Genomic DNA, 16356 nt, shown 5'->3' on the forward strand with positions numbered 1-16356 from the left:
CAAACATTTACGACGCCCAGTGGGCAAAATCAGGCACTTCAGCTGATCCACTCATCGGGCTGTGCCCAAGCCTCCGTCCCCGCGCGGCCCCCTCAGCTGCTGTGGCCCAGTGAGAATCTGTGTCTCGTTCGATCATTTCTGCCAAGGATTCCACAAAGGCCCAAACACAGCTGAGATTCTACTCATGATCGTGGGCCCGAGAAACGGGCCCTGCCTACCAAAGGCCCTGCCCGTTTAGGGACCCTGATCCCGCAGGGGAGCTGGACAAAGGCCAGAACCCTGCCCGGAACCATCAGTTCTTCCTCCTTCCAGAAGGGACAACAGGGAGGCCACTTAGCTTCTCTGAGGAGGCAACGCCACGAGGGGAAATCGCATGCAAGGCTGCAGCAGAAGGAATGCTTGATTCTAGGAGACCGTGCGGCTGGCAGGAAGTGGAATCTGTACAACGCGCGCACAGGGATTTACAATATTATTTAGTACTAGTTTCTGTACAGATCTCTACCTTTTCACTCAGAAGTCATCGATTTTTAAACCTTTACCACTGGAGGAAATACAGTTCCCTCTCTCTGCATTTCATTTCAGAGAGAGGGAACTGCATTTCACTGAGCGATAAAATCAATCTCCGAAACACCAGACAGAAAGCAGAACTCACTGTCTACTGACAGGGAGGAAGATTCTGTGCCCGAACCCCGTACCTCAAATATTTCCTCTCTGGATACTTCGATGCGGCAGTGACCAGCTTGGGGTTGCTGAAGCGAGAGCTCGTGTCTGAGGACCTTCAGTTTCTGGACTAAATCTCTCTCGTATCTCTGGGCGGGAAGCTCCTCGTCTTCCACGGAGCCCTCACTGGGCAGTGGCAGCGGCTGGCTGGGCTCCTTTAGTTGGCACTGGTGACTGGAGAAGAACAGAAGCATCGAGGTCACCCCAAGAGCGGCGGCCAAGGTTGCTGCCAGCAGTGCATCCACACAAAAGGGACTGAGAGGGGAAGTCATTTCACCGAACTGCTAGTCAATATTTCTTATGGAAAAACTGCTGGTGGCCACCCTCAGGCTAAATAGATGTCTAGGATTCAGTCAAGGAGACCCTCCATCTCCGCATCTCATACATTATCGTTGCCATAAGTAAAAACAGAAACTGCTAGCATTCATCGCGCATCTAGTGCGTATCTGTGAGCCTGACCAACGCGCTATTAGATGTGCCTTGGGGGTGAGAGTTAAATGGAGTTGACGAGAGAGCTTTCAAAGCAGATGACCGTGGAGGGGGGCAAAATGCACAGGAGCAAACAAGTGAGATGCAGTGGTAACTACTCCTACTCATAACCGAGAGGTCTCCAAGCCCACTCATCAAAGGCAGAAGTCCAGACCTTCTGGACACAGTAGCATCTGTCCTGTTCAAGTTTTGCCAGTTCTATCAGCTGTCAATGACAAGTGCCCCGTGGGCTCTCATGTTCTGAGGACACAGCAAACCTGGAACGCGGAGTGTGGGAGCCAAGGTCATACCCAGGTCCACAGCCCCCGGGAATGATGGCCCGGGAAGAGGTTCCAGCAAGCAGTGCTCTGGACCAGCCCTCCCGGACAGCGGTGAGCGGGTGGGCACCAAGGAAAGCCCCACTTCACTGCTTCTCTAAGGCCACGTATCCCATCAGAGTGCTGCCCACGGAAGCTTCGTGAGTGAAGCTGCCCCACACTGCCAGCTCAGGGGATTTTATTTAGGCTGCAAGCTAGAACAGGGTGACAACAACATAGGACTTCAGGACCGCTCACAGCGGCTTGAGGGTTTAAAACGCAATTGTCCACCAAGTATTTATCATGTTTTGCTTACGCTTATTCTCTGCTAACCAACAATGCAATCAAGAAATGAAGAAAAAAGTTAGTAGAACACATGAAATTTTAACGAGGTCAACAAAGATTTGGTAAAAGTCTTACTTCATGATGTGGTGTAACCTTGGGTCTGTAAACTGGGTTGTTCGGTTATTATGATCTACAAAATATATTCTCCCGGAAACTGTACTTCGGACTTCCCAACCGGGTGGCAGTGGTCCAAGTTCATCACAGTTCACGCTGTTAAGGTCTCTACCAAAATGGAAGATACAGAGAGGTTTGTCCATCTGTGTGTGGAGGCCTAAGACCAAAACTTCCGTGAGAGAACCCGGGGCATCCCCTTATCCAGGGGCCGTGTCCCGGTCCTGCTAAGAGGGACAGTCGCGGCGCTACTTACGCCAGACTTGCACTGAGCCCAGGCCTCTGTGCCGCAAGTAGCGGCACAGTCCCGCAGATAAGCCGCACCCCTCAGAGCCTGTGACCATGATAGGGAATGCGGTCTGCCCGGGGAGCACCATTCCTTCCACGAAAGAGGGCCAGAATAGTAGGAAGTATCTGAAGGCGGCTGGAAAACTCTCTGGATTCACAATTAAATGCTCAAGGTCAGAAAGGTTTCTGCATGGAAAAGCTCCCAAAAACAGTACACGTTTTTTCAAGCTGATGGGGACGTATGAACATGCATTCGAAATCTTCCAATTCTAGACATCTGCACCGGGAAGAGGCCAACTCCTTTCTGAGTTGGCTTTGTTAATAAGCAAGTCTTTCTAATTCTAACCTCTTGATTCATTATTTCAGTATACTCCACAGTCATCTGGGAGCACAGCATTACTGACCAAGATGCTTTTCTAATCAGGACCAAAGCCTGACATTCCTTCCAGTGGGTACTAAAGAGACACCTCATTCATTTGCAGGTAATATTTCCATTCTAATTACAGATACTGAATTGTAAATTCAACATAGATTTGGAAAATCAAAGACAGGAAGCTTGTTCTCAGATGAAACAAATTATGAATAAAAAGGAAATGAGCATTACTAAAAATGTTATTAGGAAGTAACGCTATTCTGAAACAAAAGAAAAATTTTTTTAAAGAAAAAAGGAAAGCAAAGCAAAGAGAAAAAAAGAAACTTAACTCCATTACGGGGTGGGGGTGGGGCAGGGGTCTTTTTGACCTGGGCTCAGATGTATGGCCTTGTAGAAGGAATTGGTATAGAAAAGCTTCATCTCCCCCAGGAATAGTCCCCAAGGGACTGAGGCAATAGGAAGAGTAAAGTAGAAGAGAGGGTAATAGAGTCTTTATATTTCCTTTTTAGCTTTTCATTATGGAAAATTTTAAGGATATAAAAAAAATAGAGAGAGACCATAGTGAATAACCAGCTCTAACAATTACCAGCTTATCGCCAACCTGTTTCCAATGCTCCCCTATTGGCTTCCCCACCCCGATTATTTAAAGCATCACATCAGACATCATATCATTTCGCTCAGCAATATTTTTAGTTTAGAATGAGAGCAACACATCTTTGAGGGTTTATCGGTTTTTTAAGTAAGTGCATTTGATTTAATCTAGGGGTGAGGGTCTTTTGCAGTTACATGATCTAATTTCAAGATCCAGGATTGCTTTCTAAAGGGCCCCCTTGCATTACAGCAGCTGCTGATCTACCAGCTAGAGAGCCAGGGGCGGTGGGGGGGGGCGGGCATCAGAGCTGGGACGGTCGCCCAGAGAGTCTGAGTCCAGCAACCCTGTTACAGGTCCCTCTGTTTGTGCTGCTGCTCTTCCAAGTTCACATCTTCACACCACAGGGGCTCTATCACCCACAGTCCGGGGTGGGGGGTCCAGGCAACTGCTGGAAAAGGGCCTTGATGGTGAGAATTTTAGGAAACCTACCTGGGTATCCTGGGGTCGTGCCACGTGCTAACTCCAGTCTGCGTGTGCAGGAAGTAAACCTGCCCCTGCACCGTTGTTCTCTGTTCTGCATGAGAAAGTGGGGGATACGGTAGTTACATTCAATTCCAAAGAGAGTTTTCAACCAATCCTGTAAGCACAGCGTCCCAGCTTCCTTCCAACAGTCTTTAAAAGCACCGAGAGAAGGGTTTGAAGCGCAGCAGTTAACTTCTGCCTGGCATCTGCGAGTCACAAGCCCTGGTGGACCTTACTTCTCCTGTTCCCACTTGGAGGGGCGGCCACCCCCCTGGACCTGCCACCTCGGGACTGACCCTACCTTGACCTCTGCCCCTGCATTAGCTCTTACTTCCGGTCTGATCTGCCACATCTACTTGGATTCCTCCTGCATTTAGGTGCTCCCTCTGTGGTTGTCAAAAGATCCCATCCTTTCACTCGTACCCAAGGCCGTCCTCCCCACATTCAAATCCCAGGGCACTACAAATACCCCCATCCAGGCCCCTGCCCCACTCCTCTCGGTTTTCTTTGACATTCATTTGCCTAAAATCTTCACCCAACTGCTACACTGGGAGATTGGAGCCATTGCGGACAAATTCATGACAAGAAAGATTTGTCAACCATCTCGGGTTACTCTTCTTTACACTGACACAACCATCGTGGGGCACACCTCTGCAAACATCAGCACTTCTGGCAGGTACGAGTCACTAAAAAAAGCTGAAAACATTAAAGCTGTCTGAAACATCACCGATCGCACTCGGGACAGCGGGGTGGATGCTCTCACCGTAGCCTTCGGGCAGTTCCGGGGACTGGTGGCCGTGAGGTCGGTTCTGCGGCGTCTGGAGTGACCCTCGGACCTCAGGACTTCGCAGTCGCTGGGCCTGAAGTCTTTGATCTTGACTCGGGGATTCCACAGACCTGCAGCCACCCCCGCCAGCAGCAGCCCCAGTGCCATCCGTGTAAGGGGCTGGTTCCTCCATGAAGCAGCTGAGTGGCCTTCCCGGCCCTGAGTCTTCGTACGCAGTTCTAGAAGGGGAAGACCACAGCCCACATCACAATGCCGGCTGAAGACTGAGAAGCACCCGTAAGTTCCATGCCACGCTCTCACTTCCATTTGTTTTGCTTTTCTTGAGCAATGTGATAGAATGTCCCCAGTGCTTAGTTTCATATAATCCGTCCTGTCCTGTTTAATTGGAAAGCCAGACTTTTTCATGCGGAGCCCGTGACCAAAGGGAGCCATGTGTAAAGTGCCACTGAGGCCACTCGTGGGATTTCATCCTCAGGCAGAGGCAAACGGTTGGAAAACACCAACCTTGTTCTATAAGGAGCTCAGAAAGTGAGATTTCAGTTTTCTTGACTCAGAATCATATCCGAACATTCCATTTTCCTTGTCATTTTATTCTATAATAGAACTCCTGGTTACATAAAATACCACAATGACTTTAAAAGTGACTTTTAACATAAATCTTGATCCCCTGAACAACTGTGGAGACAATTTACCTTAATAGGCTATCTTCCCTTATAAGCAAGTACTTCTGAAAAACGTTCTACATTGAAAAAGTACAAAGAGACACACAAATTGAGAGACTAGTTCAGTGAATGCCCTGGGCTCACCACCCAGCTCCAGTGATTGTCTCGTGGCCACGCGCCCAACTCCTCCCCCCTGAGCTGGAGTATTCTGAAACCAATCCCAACATTTTACCATTTCATCCTTAAATATTTCAGCACAGACCTCTGGAAGATAGGCCTTTTACCATTATCATGACCCCAAAAATGTACGTTAATTTTTTTGATATCATCAAATACCAGTCAGTGTTCAAATTTCTCCAGTCAACTGTCTCATTAATCAGGATCCAAACGAGGTCCATACACCGCATTTAACAGGTGTGTCCCTTAAATCTCTTCTATTAACTTATAGGTTCTCTTCCTTCCTTTTTAGTTATTTTTCTTGCAGTGTATTTGTTGAAGACACCAGGTTGTCTGCTACACTCTACAGGGTGCCCCCCTCTGGATGGAGCTTCTCCCCGGGGCTGTGCAACCCATTCCCGTCCCCTGGACCTCCAAGATGTAAGTTCACGTCAGATTATCCCTCTTTCATGATGTTGTCAGCAAGTATTAATGACATTAATAGTTAACTCATTGGGGAATTGAAAAATTGTGATAGTGACCAATGAGAATTTTTGAGGGTGTTTTTCGGTTTTGGGGTTTTTTAGAATTTATTTCTCCCTGTATCATTATGAACTCAATGGATTGCTTTAATCCACTGCAGTTATAATTCTTTACTGATGCTCTTTGGCCAGAGGGAACCTCTGTAAATTGGATCCTGAGCCTTTGGGGCACTACCCCACTAGTTTTGACAGCTTCCTTTACAAACGAGGAAACTGGATCCCAGTGTTATCCCAAGACTGCACCTCAAGTATTCAACGCGTTGAAAAGGTGTGAAGGAAACTTTCATGCAGTGCGAGAGCCTGGGCAGCAGAGAACTCAGTGGGCATCGCTGCAGTGATACGTACCCTTCATTTTCTAACAGCCCTCTGCAGTCTACCACGGACCCTCCAGTGCCTATTCTGTCTCGTGTCTGTAAACTGACTAAAAAGAAAAGAACATCCTGCATTAAAATCCAGTGGTATTTTATACAACTGTAACACAGTGAGCCATTGCAAATGTGTAATTTATGTATGATATTATTTTAAAAAGTGAGGCATATGTCTATACATACACATATACATTCCTATGCTTTCAAGTATGAAGCATCTCACTCATTGGCTGCACAGAACGCATACCACTTGGAACACTCCTTGTAAACGTGGAGCAGAAAGAGATGCTGTGTTGTCTGTGCTCTTCATCAAGATAACAGAACACAATTTCACTTCCTCCAAGGTACCTTATATTTTAAGAAGATTTTGACTTATGTTTAACAAGGACACAGAGAGCACTGTCAGTATGTGCAAGGTCTGGATGCACCTACGTGTCGATTCTCTGTCCCTACTATGAACAACAAAGACACTTATGAAGCTGCTTCCAGTTATTCATTTTTCCCCGGCACATCCCTCCACAAAGAAAAGAAGAAATCACAAATAGAAAGGCAGTAAGTGGGAACTCTGTCGTGACACGAGTTTTCAGATGGATATCCACTGTCCATTTATCTTGGCTCAGGTCTACATAAGACAATACCTAAAAGATTTGGGGCCATAAGTCACGCTGGTGTGCTGCTGAAATACTGTTTTCTTTGATTGCTTGCAATGCATACAGTCAATATTTGGGTTACCCTGAAATGCTAATAAAAATGGGATGGATAACAGGATGAGCTACTTAACAGATAAATTACTTCCAATGGAATACCTCCAGTCAACGCTTTATGACATGAGCACATTTTATTTCTTCATTCTAAATAAGTCAGTCCTCTGTAAAATCATATTACATGGAAGTCTTCAGAAATTCTCTTTGCCTTTTACATATATGATGGGTCCTCCTGAAGAAACTATTTCTTAACTCTTGCATATGTGGCCACCATTTTTATCATCTGCATTTGGATAACATGACAAATTGTCAACTCATGTGATGATTAAAATTACATTACAAATTATAACCCTACATCTTTTTGTACCTTAGTCATTTTAACTCCACCTTGAATGACAGAATGAAGGGAATTAGATAAAATAATAAAAACCACATAAGATGAAATTGTTTAGTCCTGGAGAGATGGCCCCTGTATGGGGCCTGTCCTTCGAAGTATGTCACCATCGGTCAGTGCCTTTATGTGTTTTCTCAGTGATGAAGAGCTGAAGGTTAAGTCTGTAAAAATTATCTCTTTATACAGATGAGAAAGTTCTTACCCACTATTTGGCCACGAACTGCATCAGTATCTGAGGGGTTTAGTTTGCATAGATCCAAACGCTGGTCTGCAAACAAACAATTCAAAACTTAACCCAGGGAAATGTTAACTAGAGAGGAAGGCAGGAATTCTGTATTCAGTATTCAAAGAAATAAAATAAAAAATGATGCCCCATAAGCCTTCTTCAGTTGCATTAAGAGGCAGAAAAACGTTGGGTTCTTACATCCAGTATCTTTTAATCTGCTGATGGCATTGGAGAGCAGCCGCACGCACCCCAGGAAGCCAGCTCCCTGCTTCTTGTGAATTTTCTTGTGGTTCCACACGCTGATGGTTATAGAATCCGTTTTCCCAACATATCTGAAACCAACATGCAAACTCATTTTTAATTGTGTTTCTCAATTGCGATAGCCCATTGAGATTTTATCTGATTGACTTGTTAGTCCAGAAGAATCCTTTTAAAATAATTTTGCTCTATATCCACAGCTAACAGGCACTTAATAAGTATATATCTACTAACTCAATGGGCTGGGAAAGGACTACAACTGGTTATGTAAGAAACACATGCAGACAACCACATAATGATAATAATCTTATAACAGAGGTTTACTATATTTTTATAGTTCCAGAGGATAATGGCAGGATTCAAAAGTTCCCACCAGGACTTCCCTGGCGGTCCAGTGGTTAAGACTCTGCACTTCCACTGCAGGGGCACCGGTTCGATCCCTGGTCGGAGAACTAAGATCCTGCATACCGCATGGTGTGGCCAAAAAAAAACAAAAACAAAAACAAAACCCCAGCAATTAGGATTAATAGAGAATACTAATTTGCAACAAAGGACTACTTACATCCATCCAAAGTACACAAAAGGGCACTAACTCAGACAGGAAACCTGCCGCTTTCTCTCAGTGTAGGTCAACCACAGAAGGGAGATTTCAGGACATGGACTGACAACTACTTTCCAGGCTACTTCCAGTGCCACAGTGTAACTGCAAATGAGCCTCAGGATCCAACTACTAAAAATCCCACTCAAACCCAGTTCAATTTGTGTTAGTAAAAAGCCAATAACAATCACTCAGCATTACTTGGACAAAAATTTCTTAGCAGGGACATGAAAACATAGGTGCCTAAAAAATAGATTTTCAAAGTGCGATCCACTTAACAAATGAATATAAGAAATCGTCTGATGGTGTGTGGGCTTACATACCTCCAGTCATACCAAACTTTATTTTCTCTTGCAGAAAATATATTTGTACTAAAAAGCAAAATTTTTAAAAAATCAACAGAAATATATATATATTATATATTTGTATCATAAATATGTAAAATAATAATAATGGGGGCTTCCCTGGTGGCGCAGTGGTTGAGAATCTGCCTGCTAATGCAGGGGACATGGGTTCGAGCCCTGGTCTGGGAGGATCCCACATGCCGCGGAGCAACTAGGCCCGTGAGCCACAACTACTGAGCCTGAGCATCTGGAGCCTGTGCTCCGCAACGAGAGGCCGCGATAGTGAGAGGCCCGCGCACTGCGATGAAGAGTGGCCCCCGCTTGCCACAACTAGAGAAAGCCCTCGCACAGAAAGGAAGACCCAACACAGCAAAAATAAATTAATTAATAAACTCCTACCCCCAACATCTAAAAAAATAAAATAATAATAATAATGTATTTCAAATAATGCATTTTACAACCATGTTCTGGGTTTTGCTGAAAAAAACAGTAGCATATAGAGGACCTGAACTATGGCCCTTTTTTCCTGTCAGTATGGCCAGGAGATTGAAAGTTTGAAGACCACAGTTACAGAAGCAAACCATTAAAATATATGAAAATGTCAAACACAAGAACTTCCAAGTATATGAATTCTAAAAGTAGGCAGTATGTATTTGTTTGGCCATCCACGTTTGTTATCAGTAAGAAGTTTAATAATCCCTTTAAAAAAAAAATAATTAAATGCTTCTCTTACAAGTTAGATACCAACTTTCCTGCCGCTCCCCAAGTGGCTTATAGGATAATCAACTCACAGATCGTAGTGCTGGTTCCATTTTGGGTCCAACGTGTTCTTCACAGTGTCCGTTGAGTGGCACTGCCCAGATCCATCCACAACGATCTTTGCAAAAGGGTCAGGGAGTCCTAGAGGAGAGGGGACAGCCACACTGGATGAGAAGACAGAACCCAGTCCTGCAAGTAAAGTGAGCTTCAAGGTCATCTATTTGATTAAGAAGACTACCCTGGTATATTTTTTTCTCAAGTTTAAGGTTAGTTTCAGTCAGCAAAATAAATTCTTTCCATTAAGCTTTCTAAGAAAGACAACCCAGAATGACATCCTCCTCAGATTTGTAGAGGCTAGAAATGAAAACTCTAAAAATAGGCTTAAATTCAAATTTCCATTTCTGATGATCACTCAGTGGGGCTAGCTAAATGGAGGGAAAGGTGTCTACAATTATTTATATTTATACTGTCTAAAAGATAATAATGCCTAGAAATCTTGCTCACTGGCCTCCGTCTGTTTCATCTCTGGAAGCAAGTGTTCACCGGGTCTTACTTAGGTAAGTTGCTAAATGCTGGAGTGTGAATCAGACATAAGACCAGAGAGGCGGCCAGGTAAGGGTTTGAGAGACAGACCTGACGTGAGCCGTCACCCTGGAGCTCCTTAGCTACTTGAGTAGAGCCTGCGAACCTAAGTCTCTTTACCTTTAAAGCACGAGATGAACCACTTAGGAACGGAGCAGCATTCTTGTGAGGACCAGAAAGAGTGTGAAAAATATCATGCTGCAGGGGCCTACTTTCTAGTAGGTGAACTTGTGAGGTGACTCCTTCCGTTAGAAAAGGATCCTCCATTTATATTTTTATTACAATTCCTTTAATTACAAGGCTTTTAAAGTGTGATTTAATTGATCAAATTTGACCAACAATTTTACTCAAACCCAGACGTTTTATAGAAAAATGTCTGTATTGGAGCTGAGGATACGTCACCCAGGAAAAAGCAATACATTAATGGATGGAAAGACAGAAAACAGGGTGGTGGCTGGAATAGGGAATGAGAGAGAGTTGTTCTCGTATGAGTTATAAATTCTGTGCCTTGGAGCTATGGAGTCTCTATGTGGTAGTCAACTGGGAAAGGAAGCTTGTCAAACTGTGGATTTCTAGTCAGCAAAGGGCAGGACTTTTAGGAGAATACTCCCAGGGTTGCTTTTTTTTTTAAGTTTTAAATTTCAGAAATATGTGAAGAACATTAATATTGTAAGAGAGCAAAAACGGGTGTTTTACTTACTGAAGAAGTCTTTCTTTGCAAGGTTCTTGGCACATAATACTAAACACAAACAAAAAAATGCTAGGGTTAGCACTTATGGACAAGATTTCCATCATAGTTAGTTGCTATGGACGGAATCGTATCCCCACCCAAAATTCATATGATGAAGCTCTAGCCTGCAATGTGATGTTTTTAAAGGTGGGGTCTTTGAGAAGTGCTTAGGTTTAGATGAGGTCATGGGGATGGGGCTTTCATGATGGGATTAGTGCCCCTATAAAAAAGAGACCACAGAGCTTGTTCTCACAGCAAGAAAGAAGGCAGGAAGAGGGCCCTCCCCAAGAACGTAATCTGTCAGCACCTTGATCTGCGGCTTTTCCAGCCTCCAGAACTACAAGGAATAAATGTTTGTTGTTTAAGCCACCAGTCCATGGAATTTTGTTATAGCGGCCCAAACTGACTGAGGCACTAGCCTACATTTGCAATGGGGAAAAAAACCCTCAAAATTATCTTTGCCATAGATTGTCTTTCAAATTTAGCGTTACATTAAACAAAAAGCTGACAAGTAACAAAAAGTCTTTTCTCCTTCCATTGGGCATCAACTATAACAAATGCAAAATGTTTTAGTTTAAACTTAAAATCTTTAAACACATGCAGATGGATTTATCAATGTGCTCTTAAAACTCACAGGATCACATTAATACCAATTCCAATTAAGACCTACAGTATTTACCTTCATAGCTACTGCTAACAATAAAAGGAACTGTCCATTTTTGATATTCTGATAAATAATACAATTTTGTAAATGTAAACTTTGGTATGTTGGAGAAAGAAAGGGGAGAGTTACAGAAAATACGGGGCCATCATCAAGTGTTGTGAAAGACAAAATGCATGATAAGAATTTCGCACAATGTTGGCATACAGAAAGAATGTAATAAATACTAAGTGTTGTTAGTATTTTATTAATGAGGGGGGATCGATTACTGGTAAGAAATCTTGTCACCAGATTTGTTACATGATTAAAGCTACTATATCACTAATGTCTCTTACACTTAAGCAAACTTCACAAATTTTGCTAATTTTTAAGAATATAGTGTTTTATTATGAACTTACACTGTTTCACAAAAATATATTCATATTATATGTTGTTCTGCAAACTTTTCACTTAGTGTTTTTTATATAACAATTTTTATCAAGATATAATTCATACACTATACAATTCATGCATTTGAAGTGTATAATTCATTGGTTTGTAACATACTCACTGGGGTGTATAACCATCAGCACAATCAACTTAGAACATTTTCATCATCCCCAAGAAAGAAATCCTGTACCCATCAGCAATCACTCTTTATTTAACCTCAAACCCCACCAGTCCTAGCAACCACTAATCTACTTTATGTCTCTGGATTCTCCTGGACATTTCACATAAATGGAATCATAGAATATGTGGTATTTTGTGACTGGCTTCTTTCACTTAACATGTTTTTAAAGTTCATCCATGTTGTAGCATGAATCAGTTCTTCAATCCTTCTCATGACTGAGTGATATTCTATTGTATAGATATACCATATTTTCTTTATCGACTTATCAGGTGATGGACATTTGGCTTGTTCCTACTTTCTGGCTATTGTGAATAACGTCGTCCAGGTTGTTGCGTAGACTTATATTTTTACTTCTCTTGTAAACCTATGAATGAAGTTGCTGAGTTATACGTTTAACATTTTTAGGAACTGGCAGAATGTTTCCCACAGCATCTGCACCATTTTAAATTCCCACCAGCAGTGTATGAGGGTTCCAGTTTCTCCCCATCTTCACTAATACTTGTTATTGTCGGTCTCCGTGGTTTTATATCTCTGTGGTTCTAATTTTCATCTCTCTGATGACTAATGACTTTGAGCATCCTTTTGCGTGCTTTATTAGCTATTGATATATCTTCTTTGGAGAAATTTCTATTTAGATTTTTTTTTTTTGCCCATTTTTAAATTGGGCTATTTGCCTTTTTATTATTGAGTTGTGAGAATTCTTTGTATATTCTAAATACCCTTATCTATAGCTATCTATATTCAGTTGCACCCCCCACCACTCCATGTCACACGTTCCACATCCATGGATTCAACCAACCATGAAATGAAAAAATATATTTTTTTAATTCCAGAAAGTCCCAAAAAAGCAAAATGAATTTGCTGTACCCCGGGCAACTATGTATATAGTATTTACATTGTATCAAGTATTATAAGTAATCTAGAGATGATTTAAAGTATATGGGAGGATATGCATAGATTATATGCAAATACTATGTCATTTTATATAAGGCACTTGAGCATCCGTGGATTTCAGTATCCATCGGGGTGGGGGTGGTGGTCCTGGAACCAATCCCCAGCAGATACCAAGAGACAACTGTATATAAATATCTAGGTATCTATAGATAAAATATCCTTATCAGATATGTGATTTGCAAATATTCTCCTACTCTGCGGGCTGGCTTTATACTTTGTTTGAAACACCAAAGTTTTTAATTTTGATCAAGTCCAATGCATCTATTTTCTTTGGTTGTTTGTGCTTTTGGTGTCATGTCTAGTAAGACTTTGCCTAACCAAAAGTCTCAAAGATTTACTCCTATATTTTCTTCTAAGGGTTTTATACTTTTAGCTTTCTTTTATAATTTTAGCTCTTAAATAGACATTTAGGTCTACGATCTATTTTGAGTTCGTTCTTGTATATGATGTGAAGAAGGGGTCCAACTTCATTCCTTTGCAAGTGGATATCCAGCTGTATCAGCAACATTTGTTAAAAAGCCTATTCTTAAAAAAAATAAAAAAGAGCCTATTCTTTCCCCATTGAATTATCTTGACACCCTTGTTGGAAATCAATTCACTGTAAATGTGAGAGCTTATCTGTGGTCACTCAATTCTATTCCATCGATCTACAGGTCTCTCCTCATGCCATGACCACTCTGTCTTGATTATTGTCTTAGTCCATTTGGTCTGCTACAACAAAATACTATGGGACTGGGTAGCTTATAAACAACAAACATTTATTTCTTACTGTTCTGGAGGCTGGAAGTCCAAGATCAGGGTACCTGCATGGTTGGGTGAAGGCCTTCCTCCAGTTTGCAGACTTCTCGTTTTATTTATACAGAGCAGAAGGGGCTAGGACTCTCTCTGGCATCTCTGTTATAAGGCACTAATCCTACTCATTAGGATTCTACCCTCATGACTTAAATACCTGCCCCAAAGGCCCCACCTACTAATACTATCACTTTAGGGGGTTAGGGTTTCAACCTATGAATTTGAGGGGGACACAAACATTCAGACCACAGTAATTACCATAGCTTTGTGGTAAGTTTTGAAACTGGGAGGTATGAGTGCTCAAACTTTGTTCTTTTTCAAGACTGTTTTGGCTATTCTGGATCTGTTCAACTGTCATATGAATTTTAGGATCAGCTTGTCAATTTCCACAAAAAAGCCAGCCTGGATTTTGATAGGGATTTCACTGAAGCTGTAGGTGAATTGAGGGAGTATTGTCATCTTAGCAAGATTAAATCTTCAAATCCATGAACAAGAGATGTTCTTCCACTTATTTATGTCTTCTTTAATTTTAACTGTTTTATAATTTTCAAAGTATACATTTTATACTTCTTTTATTCAGTCTATTCCTAAATATTTTATTATTTTTATGCTATTATAAATGGAATTGTTTTCCTTTTTTTAATTTTGCAATATTTCTTATTATTTTTGAAGAAGATATCAACTTTGGAGTAATTCAAACAAAGTTACAGTTTGTTTTTTTTTAAAGAATCAATTTTATTTATTTATTTTTGGTTGTGTTGGGTCTTCGTTGCTGCGTGTGGGCTTCCTCTAGGTGCGGCGAGCGGTTGTGGTGCACGGGCTTCTCATTGCGGTGGCCTCTCGTTGCGGAGCACGGGCTCTAGGTGCGTGTGCTTCAGTAGTTGCAGCATGTGAGCTCAGTAGTTGTGGCTCACGGGCTCTAGAGCGCAGGCTCAGTAGTTGTGACATATGGGCTTAGTTGTTCTGCGGCATGTGGGATCTTCCCGGACCAAGGATAGAACCCGTGTCCCCTGCATTGGCAGGCGGATTCTTAACCAATGTTTGCAGGAAGCCAAGTCCCCAACACATTCCAGACTTCTCATATGGTACCTCTGGGATCTCAGGGCCTCTCACTACCAGAGCTGGACCAGACATTTCCTGCGTCCAGGGTTGCTGCCGTCGCTGCGGCTGCTTGAAACTCCCCAAAGTTGCGAGCCAGCGACTGGAACTGTTTTCTTAATTTCATTTTCAGATTGTTCATTTCTAGTGTACAGAAATACAACTGACTTTTGTATATTCAACTTGTATCTTTCGACTTTGTTGAACTCCTTTATTATCTCTAATACTTTTGAATTTTCATATATAAGATCACATCATCTGCAAATAAAGATAATTTTACTTCTTCCTTCAAAATCTGGATGCCTTTTCTTTCTTTTCCTTGTCTAACTGCCCAGTACCTTCAATACAATATTGAATAGAAGGGGTGGACATCCTTGTCTTGTTCCCGATCTTCGAAGGAAAGCATTCAATTTTTCAACCATTGAGTATGGCGGGAGCTGTGGGTTTTTCATAGATGCCCTTTATTAGGTTGGGGAAATTTCCTTCTGTTCCTAGTGTATTGAGTGCTTTTATCATGAGGTGTTAGCGTTTGTCAGATGCTTTTTCTACATCTCTTGAGATGATCATCTGATGTCTGTCCTTTACCTATTGATATATGTAGTACATTAACTGATTTTCAATGTTAAACCAACCTAACAGTCTGAGATATTGGGTTGGCCAAAAAGTTCGTTCGGGTTTTTCTGTAACGTCTTATGGAAAAAACCCAAACGAACTTTTTGGCCAACCCAATAAAGTCCACCTGATTATGGGGCATAACTGATTCTTTTACCGTGCCTGGGCTTTTCTTTGCAGAAAGTGTTTTCAATTACTAATCTATAATTTATTTACTCTTTATAGGTCTATTCAGATTTTCCATTTCTTCTCAAATCAGTTTTGGTAGGATTATGGCTTTCTAGAAACTTGTCGATTTCACCTATCAATTTGTTGGCACACAGTTGTTTACAGTATCTTCTGATAATCCTTTTTATTTCTGTATAGTCAGTATTAATATTTCCTCCTCAGTGTAATCCTTATTCCATTGCTTTCCAGTGGAAACACACACACACACACACACACACACACACACACACATACAAACTCTTCCATCTTTTTTATGGCTAGATCATAATTTATTACAGCTCCTGTTAGTGTTTTATTTCTTGTTTCTCTAATTACAAAGGTCATATGTACTTATGAAAATATGAAAACTCACAAATGTGTAAATAGAAACTGCATGCCTCTAAAACCTCATCGTTACTCTTTGTTTAGCATCTTCCTGGCTAGTCTCACACGCTTATTTTTTCCCATTTAACTTTAGAATTATTTTCAGCAAGTTTAAAAGAAATGACTTCATAAATAAATTTGAGGGGAATTTACCTCTTTACAATATTAAGTATTCCCATTCTTGAATGTAGC

At 41.8% G+C, this 16356-nt stretch overlaps 1 protein-coding gene across 2 annotated transcripts in view; it reads right to left on the reverse strand.

Moving 5' to 3' along the window:
• Positions 1–16356, reverse strand: part of SMURF1 (SMAD specific E3 ubiquitin protein ligase 1) — a 101772-nt gene that overhangs the window by 17696 nt on the left and 67720 nt on the right. For both annotated transcript variants that reach the window (XM_067705594.1, XM_067705593.1), the window contains exons 2-10: positions 10817–10855; positions 9567–9675; positions 7774–7907; positions 7552–7617; positions 6229–6304; positions 4500–4741; positions 3704–3788; positions 1926–2072; positions 696–894 (exon numbers count right to left, since the gene is read on the reverse strand). In XM_067705594.1, the coding sequence (XP_067561695.1) occupies positions 696–894; positions 1926–2072; positions 3704–3788; positions 4500–4741; positions 6229–6304; positions 7552–7617; positions 7774–7907; positions 9567–9675; positions 10817–10855 (1097 nt within the window). The remainder of the gene's footprint in view (positions 1–695; positions 895–1925; positions 2073–3703; positions 3789–4499; positions 4742–6228; positions 6305–7551; positions 7618–7773; positions 7908–9566; positions 9676–10816; positions 10856–16356) is intronic.

This window comes from Pseudorca crassidens, chromosome 15, assembly GCF_039906515.1.
Source record: "Pseudorca crassidens isolate mPseCra1 chromosome 15, mPseCra1.hap1, whole genome shotgun sequence".
NCBI lineage: Eukaryota > Metazoa > Chordata > Mammalia > Artiodactyla > Delphinidae > Pseudorca > Pseudorca crassidens.